An 18,555-nucleotide genomic window follows, 5' to 3' on the forward strand; every position below is an offset into this window, starting at 1 on the left:
GAAGGTCAAGCTAAACATTATTTGAAATTGGCTTTTACTGTCTAAAACCATTCTCAAATAAAGATAGGTTTTTGCAAATGTAGATATGCTTTAAATTTTTTGGTGGACTTTTCCCTGCGAAGCTACTGATTAGCACCATGGCTGCTGCTCCTCCTGTACTTCAGCAATGCCACTCCTCCTTTACCAGTTCTTTTTAAATTCCACCTCTTCTTTAAACCCTCTAGCCACAGCTAGAGTACACATATCGTGTACTTTTCTTCTCTACTTGTACACCACTTGAAAAAAACTAACGTAAGTTCAAATTCCTGTATCTGAGTGGCAAACCAAAGATCATCTAAGTGTAGTTTGCTGCTATCAAACCTATGACCTTTTATATTAATTTCTTTTGACAGTATGTTTATCAAAAGTTTAATAACGGCATAAGCAATTTCTTACTCCCCACAATGTGCACAATATTTATAGTTATTCTAAGTATTTTAGAGTCAGATTGACTACAAACTCTATCAAATATCCCATTTTATCATTAGATAGCAGAAATATTTCATATGAAAAATGAATTACATTTTTGACTGATTTTTTTTTTGGTCTCACTTGATATCAGCTTTTACTCTGACAGCACCAAAATTCATCCTGACCTCAGTAAGATCCAAATTCCTTCATTAAAAGAAATAACTTGATGGAAGACAATTTCTATAAAAAACAAAACACGCACCAAAAAACCCACAAACCACATATCCCACAAAAAATCCCACTATACAAACATCATGCTATTTCATTTCCTTGCATTAAAAGTCTGTGTTCTTGTAAAGAATTTGTTGTACAGCCAAGCTCACTGAATGTCTGTGGCATTCTGATTCTTTTGCCTATTCAAAATGACTGAAACACACTGTAAGTTGTCTTGGCTCCCCCCATAAAATAAGCTTAGTGACTTCATACATGGAATGACCAAAGGCCAAAGATATATTTCATTGGTAAAAAAGTTCCCTCTGTTCCTTTGCTTTTATTTGGTTATGTCTACAATACTAAGTAAAGCAGAGCAACAGTAGCCTGTCTTGAGAGGGAAAGAGTTCACATTGAGGGTTCAGTGTCCGCTCTCATCATGTTTAAAAGGTTTTTAACTCTGATCTGGTCTGAAACTTCAAATTTTGTTCAAGATTTCATATTTAACAAAAGTTCCCTACAGGTCAATGCACTTTCCTCCTTACGTAAAATTTATGAAATCAGACCAGTATCTAGAATGCAACACATCTCTCAACACTCTGAGTATATGACAATACGTTATAGGATTTTAAAGACTTGAGAAAGCTTATCTTAATTGAGCAGTCATTTCCACACATGCTTATGAATTTTTCTTCTATGTATAACTAACCACTGTTTCACAGATGGACTCAGGAATAACTTTACATAAAAGATAAAGTGATTAAATTATCTTTATGAAGCTCTACAACGTCTGCATTAAGACACTAGCTATACTTCCTTCATATATAGAAAAATTGTGTTAGAAATATTAAACACGAAACTCCATTGACTGAGTATAGACTTTCCTTTTGCAAATGACCCAGAACTAAAAGAGAAATTGGAAAAGACATCGTCTAGATAATGATTTGCCTAAATAGAGTTACTGAAACCCAGATTTAGTTTCCGTTATGTAGTCAAATAGCCTGCAGGTATATCATCTTCAGCTGGCACCAGGCTTAATGCTTTTTTATCGATCTGCCCATAGCTTAAGTGCACACATAAGGATATGGACTGTTAAACAATTATTGTTATCTATCACTGATTATGGAAATATAATACATCTTGCAGCAGCATCTGCACTTTCTCTAATATGAAATGCTACTTACAGCAGACTGTTCATTCTATCCTGTGAACTCTGTAACGCTTGTGGTATTTTTTGTGCACCAGCTAAATGGCTGAATTTGTTAAGCACCGATTACACAACAGGCCCTCTCTGTTACAGCTTATGGTGTAAGCAATAATGTATCGTTAGATTCTTTGTGTTTAAGTCGCACCAAATGTAATGTACAATTGTAATTAGTAAGGTACATTCAACTTCTTTATATTTCTTTTTCTTCCCCAAGTGATCCTTGGCTTCTCCTCATTGGAAGATCTCAACCAAAAAAAAAAAAAATACTGGAGGAAATAGAGTATTTCAAGTTCACATTAGGTGGCAGTTGCTAAAGTAAGCCTTTGCAAAGGGTTTGGTACAGCTATTAATACTACATGCTGAGTGTTTCCTACTTGGTGCTCAGTAGGAATTAATAGAAATTAACCAATGTAATTTTCTTATTTTCTTTATGCTTTTATCTCTGCACTTGTCCTTAAGACAAGAGGAGAGCACTGCCATCATTGGACCAGTTACAGGAAAAAATGAGGCTTTTACAGTCCTTTAATTGTTTTCTTCTTCCCAGAAGATAATTGGGTATTTGTGTTTTCCTTTCTACTAACACCAAATCTGCAATGAACTAAAAAACATGTTCTGTACTTTCCTTTTTGTCCAAACACTGAAGGAAGACCCACCTGAAGTGAATTCAAATTATGAAGGTACTTTTAATATAAGTCTGCTTCAGAGTTCGCTGTCATGCGTTCTGCTAAGTCAGAACCACTACATGAATACAAGTAAAACAGTAACATACAGTACTGTCAAGTAAACAGGAGAAATCCTGACTAAATTAAGGTGATGGCAAAACTCCCAGCAACTTCAGTGGGGCCAGGATTGCACCCTTATCTTGTTGATCAAAACAATTATTTCAGTGTTCTGAAGGACCAGATTGCTGTGCCTGCCAAGAATTTCTTAATGCAGCCTACCATGGTGAGTCTTAATTGTATATACCTCTATAACTATTCCTTTTTCATTCTACCAAGGTAAACCATTGACTTGCGAAAAATATTACAACATAAACATCATCCACAACAAAGACCTTTCTCTCATCTTAGCAAAGAGCCAGATGTACCAAAGCTGTCCTTAGCATAACCTTACCACTGGTCTGCAAATGAATAATTATCAAACCCTCACCACCCGTTACCAACCACTGATGCTCATAGCTTCTCAAGTGGCATACATGCATTAAAAAGAAATGGTTTGAACGAAGAAATGAAGTGCTTTCTTGGATTGGCAATGTTTTGTTGCAGAAAGCTTCCTATTTTTCAGTAAATCACAAAGTACACAATTGAAGAAATATCTTCCACATAGCATGGACCCAAATTCAGAGTAGACTAACCATGAACAGTGTAACTGAACACCTCCTATATTTCTTCACACGGTTTACAATATACACTGTAACTACACTAACCAAAATGATCTCATCTATATGCAATTCAATAGCCAGAGAGAATAGTTATCCACATGAGAATCAATTTTGCACTAAATGAACAAAACTGTTTTTAATGTGCTGCAAAGACAATGGAAAATAAAGGCTCTCTTTTGACATAGATACCACTACTACTTATTTGGAAATATTAAAGAGATCTGTTGTAAGATTGTACAAGAAGCATTTTTCCCTTGATAACTAAATAAATGAAATAATTAAGCAGAACTGGCTAATTTGTTCTCCTCAGACCGAGGAAGTATTGCAAAGCATTAATTCTGCCAATACAGTGCCTTTGTAGGGAAACACGGCAGTTGTTTGCTGCCACAGGCACCATAAGAGCCTGTCTTAGTTTCAGAAGGACTTTTAGGATATAATCACAGGAGTATAGGAAAATCCTATCTGTAACATGGGATACGGCCCTTGCTAGATCTTAACCTCTTTAATCACCTCATCATATCTGGCTGGATTCTACTTTACATTACTCCACAGAATTTCCTTCTTAACAATTTTTGGTAGAATGTAATCAGACCGAGAATATCTAACATAATTTATTCCACTAACTTTAATCTCCTGCGTAACTCCTGCCACATTATTGCCAGCTTTATCAATGACCTAATTCAAATGAGAATGTCAGTTTATAACTTCATTTAAGTACCCCTGAACAGCAACCTAATACCCCTAATGACTACTCTGGTTACAAGAAACCCTCTCCATTTTAAAGATAAACCCCCAGAATTATTAATTCATATCTATTTAAATAGATTTTAAGACTGGAAGGAAACAGTCTGATCATTTAGCGAGACTTTACTCTGAAATGTCTTCCACAAATTCCTATATGTAATTCAAGCATCCATTTATTTCAAAGCTGCTTTCAAGAATGTCACCAGCAATTACTTTTACTTAAAAACCCCTCAGTTTTGATTGAAAAGTTTATTTGAAAAAAGTGCTAGAAGAAACACATGCTTATCGGTACTCTGATACAGTTTTAAGATAATCATGAAAGATTTCTCAGTGCAGCCATAAAATTTAATATAGTTCAGCACTACGTAACTTACAGTAAAAAACATTGTTCATAATATTTACAACCCTCTTGTTGCACTATTCCTGCTCAGCCATCCATTTGAATTGGGGCATCCGTCATCATCCATATACATCAGACCACCTCTTTGATCTATACTGGTAAATTTAAAGGCTGAGTAACTGTTCTTTGAAACACACAGTGTGGCACAGCTGCTTATTGTTACACAGAAGACAGTAGGTCATTAAAATTGAAATTCAATTAATACAGTGGAACATCCCCCTAATCATGTCCCAACTTTGAAGTAATGCCCCTTTTGGTGATATCTCTAATTTACAGTTAACTAGTTTTCTTCAAGTGGAATAACAGTCAAGCTTTGGTAAAGGTCAAAATTAATAAAGTGCATCTTTCATCAAAAGACAGAGCTACTGGCAATGCACCCTGCTGTGGTATTTGCACTTATAATACACAGCAGAAGCCCATGAGATATATAGCCTACCACGTTAATCACATGAAACTACCAAGCTTGCGGTTTTTACCAGTTTGCTGAAGGTTTTTATAATCCTGCAAAGTACTTCAGCATTATTTAGTTAACTAAATATTATCTTTTTTTATTAGTGCTTTACCAACATTCCAGTTAGCAGAGGATGAGCTAAATCTGTGTCTCAAAGTGTAACTGAATCAAAACAAAACCTTTGGGATTCAAATTCATTTAGCTTTTCACTTTTGCTTGCCCTCTTATCAGCACTGTGGTTCAGCCAGTGACATGATCAGGAACAAAAAAATGAACTGTTTTAAAGAATTTTCAAATCTGCCAGTGTCATGAAGCAGCTCATGTTTGACTTTATTACATTTTCCAGCTCAAATACCAGATCAAAGCGTTAGAGATGGGTGAATCAATAAACACCTGGCAAGGGAAACGTGAATTTACAGACCTTCACTTGCCATATGAACACTAGCTGAACTAACCATAGCAATCTCAAGAGTAGACTAACAGCTGACTTCTCACAAGAAGTGGAACAGTCATAAACATGACTGGTTTTCCAAAATGCTCTCGTTCTTTAAAAATTAAGAAAAAAAATCTGCAGGTTCAATATTGATGACACACAACTTTGTAACAACGTCAGGCATTTGGATTCAGGAAGATGTCACCCTTCTTCTCCCTAAGAAAAAGCCATCAAGGCCATGGGGAGGCGCAATTCCCAGGGCAGACAATGAGGAGCTTTACTGCAGCCAGATCCGGATCCTATCTGAGAGATGATTCTACACCTCATTGACTACCATCCATAACCCAAGACGCTACCTTAAAATGCCACGATTTTAATCTTAGGTTGATATGCGAGGTTATGAGCTATGCTTGCTGTGCCCCATGCTCTCCAAAAATCACCTGTCCAATCACACCTACCTCCAAGTCCGGTGTTCCAACCACCCAAAGGCAGTGAAAACCACCCTGCATTGCCAGGTGGATCTGGCTACATAATATGTTCCCTGAAGTCCAAGAGCTCTTTCTCAAATTGGTGTAGTTAACCTCAGGGAGTTACTCTTTAATTGCAGTGTAGTTTTCAATTGTAGGAAAAAAAAAAAATATTAGGACAGACACCCCTGGCTTTTTTAAACTCACAACCAAAGAAAATTTTAGCTAAACTTATAAAATTGTCATTTTAAGCTTTGTTATCATCTAGTTATGCATTTTAAAAATAATCATCTAGTATAGAATTTGTCATGCTTAGACTAAGACCCCAGGCAATTTCTGCTTCAAATGTTAAAGCCACTCTTTTACCTACTAAAGTTATAAGACCTTTAAAACTATTTTTTTGTTTAAAAAAAAAAAAAGCATTGGGAACTTTAGTCTGTGCAACTCAAAACCAGCTGTACTTTGCAAGTAAAAACTTTCCAAGTGCCTGGCTCTCTCCAGATTTTTGGCAAATCTGTTTGAAAAATTGAAGACTGGGGACCTGAGCCAAAGCTTGCTGAAGTCTATGGAAAATCTCCCATAGATTTCATCAGGATTTGGATTAGGCCCTAAAAAAGTCTGAAGTAATTGAAAAATCAGTTCTGCATGTACAAAATATGAATTTTTCACTAAGTTTAGATTTATTAGTCTCCTTTATGGTAATGTGGAAGAGCAAATCCACTATTAGTGGTGTTAATGATGTACATAGTCTTGCATACATGTTACTTACACTGCCTACCTAACAAAAATAATGAAATCAATCCCACATACACAAGCACCTTTACTTCATTTAAGACATGAATATTGAGAAAAAAACATTAATACCTTCATAGCTCAAGTATTTTTTTTTTTTAATTGAGGACCAAACAAAATATGGGGTAAGAGTTACCCTTCAAAAGCTGCAAGCCAAATTCAGTGATGATAAAAAAAAAAAAGAATTCAAATAACTATCTCATTCTGGGCACACTTGCTTAGAACAGTTTAGAATAATGTAACGCTAGCAATTTCAGCTAAGATGCATCTAATTTATGGCAGCATAAGAGTCAGGTTTACTCAACCTAAACATGCGAGAAAACAAAAAGTAGTAAATGCAGAACAAATGGGTTGTGGTACCTGAAATAACAGCCACAACGTCTCCTGATGTGTAAACAGTTACACCTCTGCTGACTAAAGGATGTTACTTCCAGTCAGAAGAAACTGAATAAGCCATTAACCTTGACATATTCTGGCTTGAGCTATATATCACATTAAAAGAAATACTTACAATCAGTTTAAGAGAAATGTTGCACACATAAGAAAGAGGAAAAAAGAAAAAAAGGCTGGCAAAGAACCTGTTTTCAGCATTTTAAGAGATGAAGGGTGACCTGTTATTTTCCACACACACACACCTTCCTCCCTCTGTAATATCTCTCTCCCAATACCTTTTTGTGGATGGATATGTTTTGCCATGGTTGTACTTAAAAGAAGTAGACAATCACTGCAATTTTGTGGTGGTCTTGTCTAGATAAGGACTGGAAAGGAAAAGCAATGTCATCTAAACTGCAGAGCTAATTATGCTCTTCAAACGCCTACAGCTTATGTACAAATACCAAAGCACCCCATCATATAGGTTGTTCTTGAAACATCACAGGAAACCAAAACTTAAAGGAACTAAGAAAACCTGTTTAGAAATCCAAAGTATGACTGGACATAGAAGACCGACTCCCCATTAGTAGCACACCTTAAATAAATGGATTATGCTACTTTATTGAAGTTTGGGGTTTTTAAAAAATAGATTACATTACTAGTGACAGGCTCTTAAAATAACTATCTAGGTTTTACTTTTATTTTTTTACTTGCTACTACTGAGTCTTCTGAAATGGAAGGTCAGAGGCTGTACAGTTTCTACTTTAGCAACACTTTTCCCATAGTTTTGAACAATTAGCTTATTAGTGCAGATTTTAGAAGTTTTTCTCTCTTGTGGTCTCTCAAGGACTCAACCAATGTAGAAAATAAAGCCCAGTGACAAGCATGATCATTAGAGGAAATTCTTTCAACTGACAATTATTTTCACCAAAAGCTTACCTCAACATTATGAATCATTTGTGACCACTTATACTTAAGTAGGACATATTAAAATTTAATGGATTTCGATGCAAAGAGTCAGTAATAAGACTGTACACACCAAGGCTCTAATGTGTTGATCCTAACTGTACTTAGATGAGGCAAGTTGGAGTTGCAATGCTGCCAACTAAATTTCATAGTACAACAAATGAATGAATCCCAAACCTCAAGCGGGATTTCTTTTTTATTCATTATGCATGACATTTTACTCTTTAAATTATTCATTTTTTTAGAAATGTTATTGCTTTAGCCTTCTTAACCTTTGTACTCCTTCACTCTGTGGTTTTTGCCAGCTGTAATATCAATTGAGGAAGGCAGATTTTTCCCAACAACAGAGTTAAAACCTTTTCTCAACCCTGCATACACATGTGTCTTGTTACCCTTCCATCTTATTTTGCTCCTTTCCACAATACTGGAATCTTGGAACGCCGTGAAAAAAAAATACGTATTTTCTACTGATGCCTTCTTTTCAATTAAAAAAAAATATCCAACGCTTTACCATTGTTTATGTAATCCCTGAAAACTAACCACTTGGAGAACTATCATTTGAGGCAGGCAGGGTGATGAAATTTGATTTAATTCATTGAAATTAAAGACCACCTCAGAGATCCTTCATCACTCTCTTCCCATGTCTCATATTCACATTTCCATTTTTAAGTGTGTTCACCTGAACCATGCAGAATGATAAGAAGAGGTCGCAAGGCAAGCTGGCTCACCACAACCTATTAATCTGTAACCTGTGTTTTAACACCTAAAACCAACTGTACATAGAACTATGACACAAGACTGCAAGGCATATTTGAATGCTATTTATACACAGGTGTTATTGGCTCACAGTATGACTTCGGGAAAATCACTTCTGGATAGTTCAATTTTCCTTTCCACAGAAATAAATTACCTAAGTTACTAAAACAATGGAAATAAATGTTTTAAAGAGTAAAGAGAGTTACAACTGAAAGAAGTTACAAGTAAAGATTCATACCAGAGAGCCAAACAATCAATGTTTCTGGCTCCACCAAGCTGTTCTTAAGCTTTTCTTGAGCAACCACAAAATCTTGTTGCTGTAAGCATTCCCAAAATCCTCCCTAATGATTTGCTACTCCCCTTCCCTTTCACTAAATCAGCTTTATGGGGCAAGGGACATATTTTAGTCTCAAAAATAGAACCCAAATAATTAGTTTGAAATGTCAGATATATTACTACTTGCTTATTTCTAGGCTTTTATATTGAGATGGAACTGTTCATCATGAACAGCCGATACATTTTTGCAAAAATATTTTAAATGTGGAGAACTAGAAGTCACATTAAAGTTGCACCACTGTATCATGTTCCATAATATACCTTATCATGTCTCATTAGCTGGCATGACACAACATAACAGAATTGCATGACAATGCCAGGGGCTGTAAGTGTAATGGCAACTTCTTTGTTCTTATTCTTATGCGATTATCATCTGCAATTAGATGGAGAGAAGAAAGATATGTTTGAACTGGCTCAACAGCTCAGCATGCAGAGCTGCACAAATCGGATACAGAAGTAGACAATGATCACACTGTTTATGGATTTAGTCTCCGTTAGGCCTTTGTCAAACCTTGCTAAAATCTCATTGCCGATGGATCCACACTAGTACCACAGGATTTTCTCTGCAGTCACTGCTTTGGGCCCTGCAGATCGACAGCTGACCAAGAAAAGGGTCTTCCTACCCTTTTATTGCTCCAGTGACAGAGTTACTTGCTCCAACTATCACAGAAGGAACTGTGCATATAGTTGCATGGACATCAAAGGGCACAGTATGGAGAAGGAAACTGGTGAAGTGTAATGCAGAGAGGAGAAATGCAAAAAATGATTGAGGAAAAACAGAGAAAACCAAGCAAAGCAGAGCTATAGTGGTACCCTTCCTAGAAGGAAGAACTACAAAGAGAAGATAAAAAAAATACACATTTTACCAAATGTTTGTTTGCCTTAAGGCAGTAAGAAAGAAGTTTGAAAAAAACTGACACAGTGATGACAGATCTATTTTGGTTTCAATGCAAGTAGTACACAACTTCCCACAGAGAACCCTTTATCTGTGTAGGGGAACCCCAGATTCTACAGGCAAGAGAGAAAACATATACCTGTTAAAGTGCAAACATACACCAACTTTTGAATCAGATAAACGTGTCTAAGTTTTGAGCACTTAAAGTGAAGGTTAACAAATGTGATACTTTAGTGATACATAGCTATAATTCATATACATATATATTAAACAGATAAATTCAGCCGGCAAATGTAAGAAAAGCCTTATCTTTGTTTAAATGCAGAGTTCAGTCTTTTTTGTATCATCTCATACAATTAAAAAAATACATTTTCACTCTTAGTAAACAACCCACTTCCTGGGGGAATCAGTCTTTCAAGGTACTTTATTGATCAATCTATATAATTTTAAGGAAGTTAGAAAAGATGACTTAGGTTCTTAATTACAACAGTTAAAGTGAGTTAACAGTTTCATATTTAAGAGCCTGAGCCAACAAATCCATAGAAATGAAGTGGCATGCAGTGTTTTATAAATGTGCTTTAAAAGCCTCTGGGTACGTTTAACACAAAGCCCTCAGCAAACTGACTCTCAATGAGAAGTGGGGACTTTTAGTAAGGTTTAGATTCCTGAGATCACAGATACTTACCAGTGTCCTCCAGACACTTTTGTAAATAGTACTGTCACACAAAATAGTAGAAACCGGTGAGGAACACTATGAAAAAGATGGGTAAAATGCTGAATCTAATTGGGTCAATGACAGTTTCCACTGAGCTCAGTGTACCACCAGTTCCATCAGTACCATCCAATCTTCAGGTGTACAAAATCTCTGCAAGTGCTTCCTGCAAGCTTTGTGAATAAAACTTTACTGTCACTTTTCCCTATGCAGATTTAATAAGCATTGTTAAAAAGCTTTATGAATACCCAATATTTTTAAACTGGAAAAAGAAAAAATGTATAAAAGCATTATTTTAAGGATGACAAAAGGGAAAAAAGTAGTTTAGTATTTTGTTGCTACAGAAAACATATGGAAAATATCTTGAGTGAGAATCACACTTCACAATGGATTGTAGTCTTCTGTGGAGGTAACACTGGATTTGTGTCACATCTATGATCAAAAAAAATATATTGGCAATTTTTATACACTTCTCTGCACCAGCATGGATGGTTGTCAATATACCATGATCTCAGGATCACAATACTTAAGTTACAGGAAAAGTTTTCAAACCATGATTGATCAGCCTCCAGTGATTTTGAGAATCGGCTCAAATTTTACAGCTGGTAGTTGAAAAGCATTGTCTAGTCCTCATTGCTGGCTTCTGTGCCCTCTTCAGGCTGCTAAATTACTTCTGAATAACTTTAAACTACATGATTCTAACTTATGCAGGCAAAAAGTTACTGCAGTTGCTACTGAGATAACATTACCATGACAGATGGGAGACTGGAATCTGTGTGAGTACAAATGGCAGACACTACATCTCACAAGTCATTCTGTGTTAAAGTTCACACTATGAAGTCTGAGAATACCTGAGTTATACTGCTTGTTCCTTTCCCCTAATGACCAATGAAGAACCGATAAATAACAGTGTGAGGAATTTGCAACAACAAATACCCTATTTTTTTCAGATTGAAAAAACTATTACTAGTCTTTCTTTATAGTATACTCTCTGTACACGAAGAGCTTTGCAGCAATGTTTATATCTAGTATATATACATATAAATGAATATTGCTCTTCCAGGAATGCAAATCCACATGTTTTTGCAATTACTCTTGACATTCTCCTCAAGTTTAGTAGCACATAAACAGAGAGCTCCTTAAGGAATATGACACATTCTGTTTCATCCCAGTTTCCAGCTAAGAATACAGCTTCAAAATGGGAGATATTCCCTCAAAGATATCACAACAGGATTTTGAAAAGAGGTTTTTATAAGCTTACACAAGGGGAAAAAAAAAAAAAGAAAAAACAACATAGAAAAACTTTTGTCTTCCAAAGTATGACTTTGAATACATTCTGGGTGCATATATATATTTAATGCGGTAAAGAACATTGTCTTTAAAGTTAGCATTTACCCACTCGTAATCTGAATGATAGAATCGTGATTATACAAAGCAGACTTATAACCAAGTTGATATATTTAAAAAGCTATGAAGGCAAAGTGTCAAGTCAGATATATACTACCATGCTTAGGAAAGCAGTATCATATGTATAGATACAAAATGGAAAACATCTGGTTAGGCAACAAATGTGTAGGAAAGGGTCTGCAGATTGAGATGGAGCAGAGTATAGCAGGATATACTCCCTGCTATAGACAAAAGGAAAAGCATTCAATTTTGGAAAACAAACAGTAAGAATTTAAAATCATTTGTGAAAAAAGACTGAGATAATCTAGTCACAATTAGCATAGAAGTAGTTACAGAAGCGATGTACTAAAAATCTTCCAGAGCTTTAAACATTACAAAGAACATCAGTAATTACCACCTCCATCTTCAATATTCACAGTAAACCAGCTTGATTTGCAGGAAAGGCAACATATAACAAATATTAGGAAAACTTCCTATGAGGATGTGAACCTAGCATATAAACTATCAAGAGATATTGTTCAATCTTATCCAAGGTGTTTATGAGGTTCAGTTCTGAAGAATCAGTTGACCTGAGGAGACACCACTCTCTGGCATTCCACAGATTTCAGTAACGCAGTACTGGGTAACTTATCTCCAGGTTAAATAATAGTTTCTCTACTGCTCCAGTTACATTCAACTATGTAAGTAAATCACACTAGAGCACAATACAAAGATCTCCTAACCAAACAAAAAGAGAAAAAAATTAATTCAAGTCCAGTTAAAAAAAAAAAAAAAACAGTATAAGAAAAAGGATAGTTTAAAGAAAAATAAATCCCTAATATAAAAATAAAAACCCTTGCTTCAAAGCAGCATTGAACCAATACAGGTGCCATCTGCACACCAGGAACTACTACAGGAAAAGCAGGATCACATTCTAGCCAAAGAATAGCTGAGATACCCAACATACAGGTCAGGCCATACTGCAAACAAGAGTTCCAATCAGATTGACACCTAAACAACTCTCCAAACAGCCACAGCTGACACTGCTTACGGTTTTCAAAGCAATCCTGCAAAACACACAGATATTATAAGAGACCTTTAAAAGCTACAGAGTTAATTCACTGCAGGTAATCAGGATTTATGCTATAAATTCTCACACCCATTAAGCTCAATACATGACAACCTGGGTGGTCTACAGCACCTTTCCCCAGCACTTCCCTGGCACTGACCCACACTTTGGGTTGGCACCACTCCCTAAGCCCCTCACCGTTCCTCTCATCCAACCGTTCATGCATTGCCAAAGGCAACACAGTACATGATATAGCCTGATGTGGCCTACAGTTATAACCATATTTAGCCAATTATTAACTTTTAATCATCCTTATAAGAATGTTTTACATACTGGAAAACTATCATGTCCCTCCTAAACATTCTCTTCCTTTTTCCCTCAGAAGACATAAAAACCAAATGGTTTTACTTACCTTTTTTGTGCTCTTCTCTGAAGTCTATTCAATTTGTTTAAGTTTTTCTTAAATTGTGCTACCCTGTAAATTCAGCCAAATCTTTCTCATGAATAATAGAAAGAAATGTATTTCCTCATTAAAGTCATATGACTACATCCCAAAGCTGGAATTCACCTTTAACAGGATCATATTGCTGAATTTTATTCAGTTGCTGGTCCACTATAACCCCCAGGAGTCTCTCCTACAGCAACAGGGCTTAAGGAATTATTTCTCAATTTTTAGTTTGCCTGATTCTTATCTGATAGAGTCCTTTGCACTTATCTGGACTGAACATCATCTTACTGACTTCAGATCCTTCCTCTAATTTATCAAGATCAGAGTTATTGCTTTTTCACTGTGCTTGAAACTACTGCTACCTTGTTGCAAAACCACAATTTTAATATTCATGCACCATATTCCATCACTGAAGCCATTAAATAAAATAATGAACAAAACCAGAAGGAGCAGAGACCGTGGCACACCTCTAACAAATTCTTGGATTAACTACAAATCCTGATAACTATTTTCTGAAGGCATCTTGCAGATAGTTGCACACAAAGATAAGCATCAGCGTTTCAAAGTGGCTTCAAGCAATTCCTCTAGATTTCAGCGTTACACCATCTTTAATGTATTAAATATAGCTTCTGGAAATCCAGCTTACTATTACAGTGCTGCAATGCCAGAAGGGTCCTAGGCACCCTTAAAGGAATTTTAAAAAGTTGGTTGCTATATAAAAAGGAGTTTCCACCATTAAGAAAAAGAATGGGCTTCCGAAAAAGCGGGATTGAACAAGATCCTCAAGCTAATGACAGTTACACTACTGAAGAATTACTGGACCATCTTTGGCTTAGCTTGGAGCTTAAACATCCTGAAGAACTTTCCCCTACATTAACATCCAATATTTAACCATAAATCCTCGGACACAAATTCAGTTCTCACCACCTCCCCTCATGTACAGTTCTACCTCTTTCCCCTCTACCTATTCCTGTCCCCTCCCTTCAAAGGCTGGGAGAAGGAGTGTCTCTATTTGATAGGCATTAATGAAGAGCTCTTTACTCAACAGCATGTATTTGTTTTTTATACTGTTTTCCCTTTCTAAGACATCATTCTCAATTTCTTCCTAGTGTAGACTGCACAGGTATTTTTAGTTGGAATCAAAAGTGAGGCAAATTTCTTCAACAACTGCACTGTTTTCACACTAAGGAGTGGTCTTGGGCACATGAACTTGTTTCTTTTAGGTGAATCTAACCAAGCAGATGCATCCCAGAAATGCACCACAAGGACTCCAACTGCTAGTGGAAGATCAGTACGTCAGACGGCAATAGAGTTAGTTCAACCCCCCTAGGAAACACACAGATGGTAGAAGTCATGGTGCCAGCCTCAATTACTTCCCCCGCCGATCTGCTTCTAACAGACCACACTACTTGCCAATGTAGAGATAACCACAGAAAACCCAAGCAGGTGACAAGACAAACATTTTAAAAGCCTCAGTAAAATCTTTATTCTCACAAGAAGGCCTGTAGTTGTCTCCAGTCTGTCCAAAGACAAACACCCGCATAGCTTCAAAGCATACAGGACATCCTGCTGGAGAGTAACTACCTAAATATCACGCTATTCTAAGCGTTTGGCAGAAGTATTATCTCTAATAAGCCTGTCCTGTAAATGAAGATGAAATTTTCTTATTTTTAAGCTTTTCCATAGTTTTCCCAAGACCATATTCTCTCAACAGTTCATGAGTAAATGCATAAATGTACAGAACCTTTTATCAAGGCTTCAGGTTGAACTCAGTGAAAGTAAGAAAGTTGTATTAGGATTTATAATTTATTTAAATGATACCTTCTTGTGACAGCCTAATTAGGTCATAATTTTGATTCTTAATTAGGTAATTTGATATTCAAAAGGACTACACACTAGAGTCAGCAATTTTGAAAGTATCATGATTTATTTTGGAATCTGTATTTGGATTACAGATTTTAATTCTTTTTAATTTAAATCATGGCCAAAGAGCATTTCCAGTATAGCTAGAACAGTTTATGTTGGGTGGGACATTACTACACCAGGTCTCAAACAGCTTCTTACACAGGTACTTAGTTTTTTACTATTCATGTGAAACTCTAATCCTGGTCCCACATATCATCAATAACATGGCCAACAGCCCACAATCAAATATCTTATATTTTGCTTGGAATGCACTTCTTCCTTGTATTATTTTTATTTGAGAGGTAGTATAACTGTCTACCTGTACCACAACTGTAAAAATTATTCTAGTGCATGTCACTCATGCCTTCTTGGTGTTATTTTGGCCTCATGTAATAGAAAACAGTGGGTTTAACATTTTTCAAAATTTTAGTCTTTATATATGCAACATGGAGAGCACAACCAGACCATTTTCCCAAGGTCCTCCATCAAGAGCAAGATTTCTTCTAATTTGTTTACAATTTTTTTAAATTTTACTCTTTTCCCAAGAGAATTAACCATTACCAAATTGAGTAGTCCCCTGATCTCAATAACACTAGTCAACTGAACAGGCAGAAGTTAATTTCCTTATTAAATCAATTCACCTTATTAGCTTAGGAGGAAAAAGAATGAACTGCAGCTATGTACATCTTTTCAAAATTATTAGAAAGAAAAACAATCCCTATATAATTTTGTTGAAGTTCAACAAATGCAACGCCCTTATCACATATTTAATCCTGCAAAGAAATAATAAAAAAAAATTATAAAACTAATTTCACACTTACTCTCGGTCATTTCTTCACTTCACATGATTATCAGTCCATTTCCAGATATGGGCATGGTGCAACACTACAGAAAAATTATATATATACACACACACGCATATAGATGTTTGTGTATATATAAATATAGTTTCTACCATTGCACAGTCTGCAGCTGTTTTACTGAATCATTTAAAGCAGCACATGCAAAGGAGGGCTGTACATAGTAACAACAAGGACTTAGGAGTTGCCGAAACATTGCACAGGCCATTCATGTTATATTAAACAGGAATAAAATTCTTCTTTGTAATGTAAGAAAACAAAATACAGAAAATCAGGATACTGCCCTAACACAACTCCAAACTTGATCAAAAACAACATCCATGAAGACAAAACAATAAACTCCCAATTTTAAGCATGAAGTGTGCATACAATACATTCTTTTCCCTACAGATGTAACGACTGCTGTAGGTGAAGGAGGTCAGTGATACGTGGTGTAGGAGACTATGAAGCTGAATGAACATTCAACCCAAACCCAAAGCAGGAAGCTGGGGAACAAAAAGCTGTTTCCAAGTCAGCAATACTAGCTGATGCTCATTAAGAGACTGCTTGGCTCACTAGAAAAAAAAAGGCAGGAAAAAAAAAATGTCTTGCAGCAGTACAAAGATGCTAGCCTTCAGTCTCAAGAGAAAAGGTGTGGCTTTGCTCCACCATTATGTAAAAATAAACCAGGAATATAGAAAAGGACATGAATAACTTTTCTTTTAAGAAATCAAAATTCTATGATCGGCCACGTTGGACACCTTCAGGAGTTGTCTGGACAGGGTCCTGGGCCATCTTGTTTAGACTCTGCTCTTCCTAGAAAGGTTGGACTAGATGATCCCTGAGGTCCCTTCCAACCTGTGATTCTGTGATTCGTTGTGCAACACACTGAAATCTTCTCTACGTTCCTTTTCTAAATGAGAAATATTACTCAACACCTACTTAGTTTCATCTTTAATGTCATGCTTTCTGTCAGATGTCACCCAGCCAGCTAGTACTTTCTAAAGTTGGAGATTTTTTTAATTCAGTGTTATCACTACATAATTAGTCATATGCATACGCCATAAAGCCAGTAATGCAACCATAATTTCCCTATTAAGAAAGTAGGACTTTTCAACTCCTCACTTTTCCATCACATTAGAAATGCGCACACATACACATTCAGTTGAGAAGTGCAAAGAAGTAAGTGATAAGGCTTTTAGAGCATAAAGATGACCATTTGCTTCATTATTGTGAGAGCAGCAATAAGTGATCAAATTGAGATAAAACTTAGGTTTAAAATTACTTATTACCTAATTCATTCTACTGGTCAGCAACACAGCCAGTGTTTGATTTACACCGCCAGTGAAAAACAAACTGCTAACACAAATGTGCATAATTTTTAATTTTCATAAACAAATACATGTTTTGAATGATGAGCATACACTTACCTGGCATGACAGCAGCTTGCTGGGTGGCTAAGTCTGTACTTAAGGAAAGGCGACCGCCTTTGGCCAATCTATCACAGAATAGGGTGATGTTCTTCTTCAGCCTGCTAGTGTCTTTGGGCATGCACAACTGGCTGCTCAGAGTCAGGGCCTGTTCCTTAGAGCTCTTTGACAAACAAGTTCTTAACAAGTAAGAAATGGCAGCATCCACAGTTTCTTCCCAACCCTGGATTAAAGAAAAGGAAATCAAATAGAATTAGGTGAACTGTAATGTAATATAGCATATTAAAACAAAGTAACAAATCAAGGACTAAGAATTTTCAAATACCAATACATAAAATATAATTTGGGAGTTAATGAGTATCATGAACACCCAGTCCTTCAGCTTGTTCAAGCAAAAGCTTCCCCAGCAAGCCTGAAAAAAACAAACTTGTCCCAATACTGACAGAGAAATACAATTTCAATAATAATAATAATAATATTAATATATGGACTGTATGTGACATGACAGTTAAATTCAGTAGTTGTATTAATAAGTGAAAACTAGAAGTTCCTGGATGCGACATTTAGAATTAAGAACAGAACTGAGATGTACATACAAACATAATATGCAGTACATAACATTATGCTGAAGCGATGCCTAGGCCAGGGGAAAAAAGAAAGATATCCAGTTATACATTCTTTGGAATCACTGTCTAAGATCCTGACAATATGCCAATAGCACAGAAGACTATGACTGCAACACAAAGCTGCAGATATTCAGGATCCATATATCAGACCAATTAACTTTAAGTTCTGGTACCCACAGCATTAGCACAGGAGTGTCAGTGCTCTGGTGAACTGGGATTTAGATTCCTAACATCACAGTGTGAAGTTGTAAACATTTATGAGAACAGCAGCTTAGTCATC

General features: G+C 36.1%; 1 protein-coding gene across 3 annotated transcripts in view; it reads right to left on the reverse strand.

Moving 5' to 3' along the window:
• Positions 1-18,555, reverse strand: part of BBS9 (Bardet-Biedl syndrome 9) — a 318,286-nt gene that overhangs the window by 133,929 nt on the left and 165,802 nt on the right. For all 3 annotated transcript variants that reach the window (XM_075083602.1, XM_075083601.1, XM_075083603.1), the window contains one exon: positions 17,650-17,872. In XM_075083602.1, coding sequence (XP_074939703.1) covers positions 17,650-17,872 — 223 coding nt within the window. The remainder of the gene's footprint in view (positions 1-17,649; positions 17,873-18,555) is intronic.

This window comes from Phalacrocorax aristotelis, chromosome 2, assembly GCF_949628215.1.
Source record: "Phalacrocorax aristotelis chromosome 2, bGulAri2.1, whole genome shotgun sequence".
Taxonomy (NCBI): domain Eukaryota; kingdom Metazoa; phylum Chordata; class Aves; order Suliformes; family Phalacrocoracidae; genus Phalacrocorax; species Phalacrocorax aristotelis.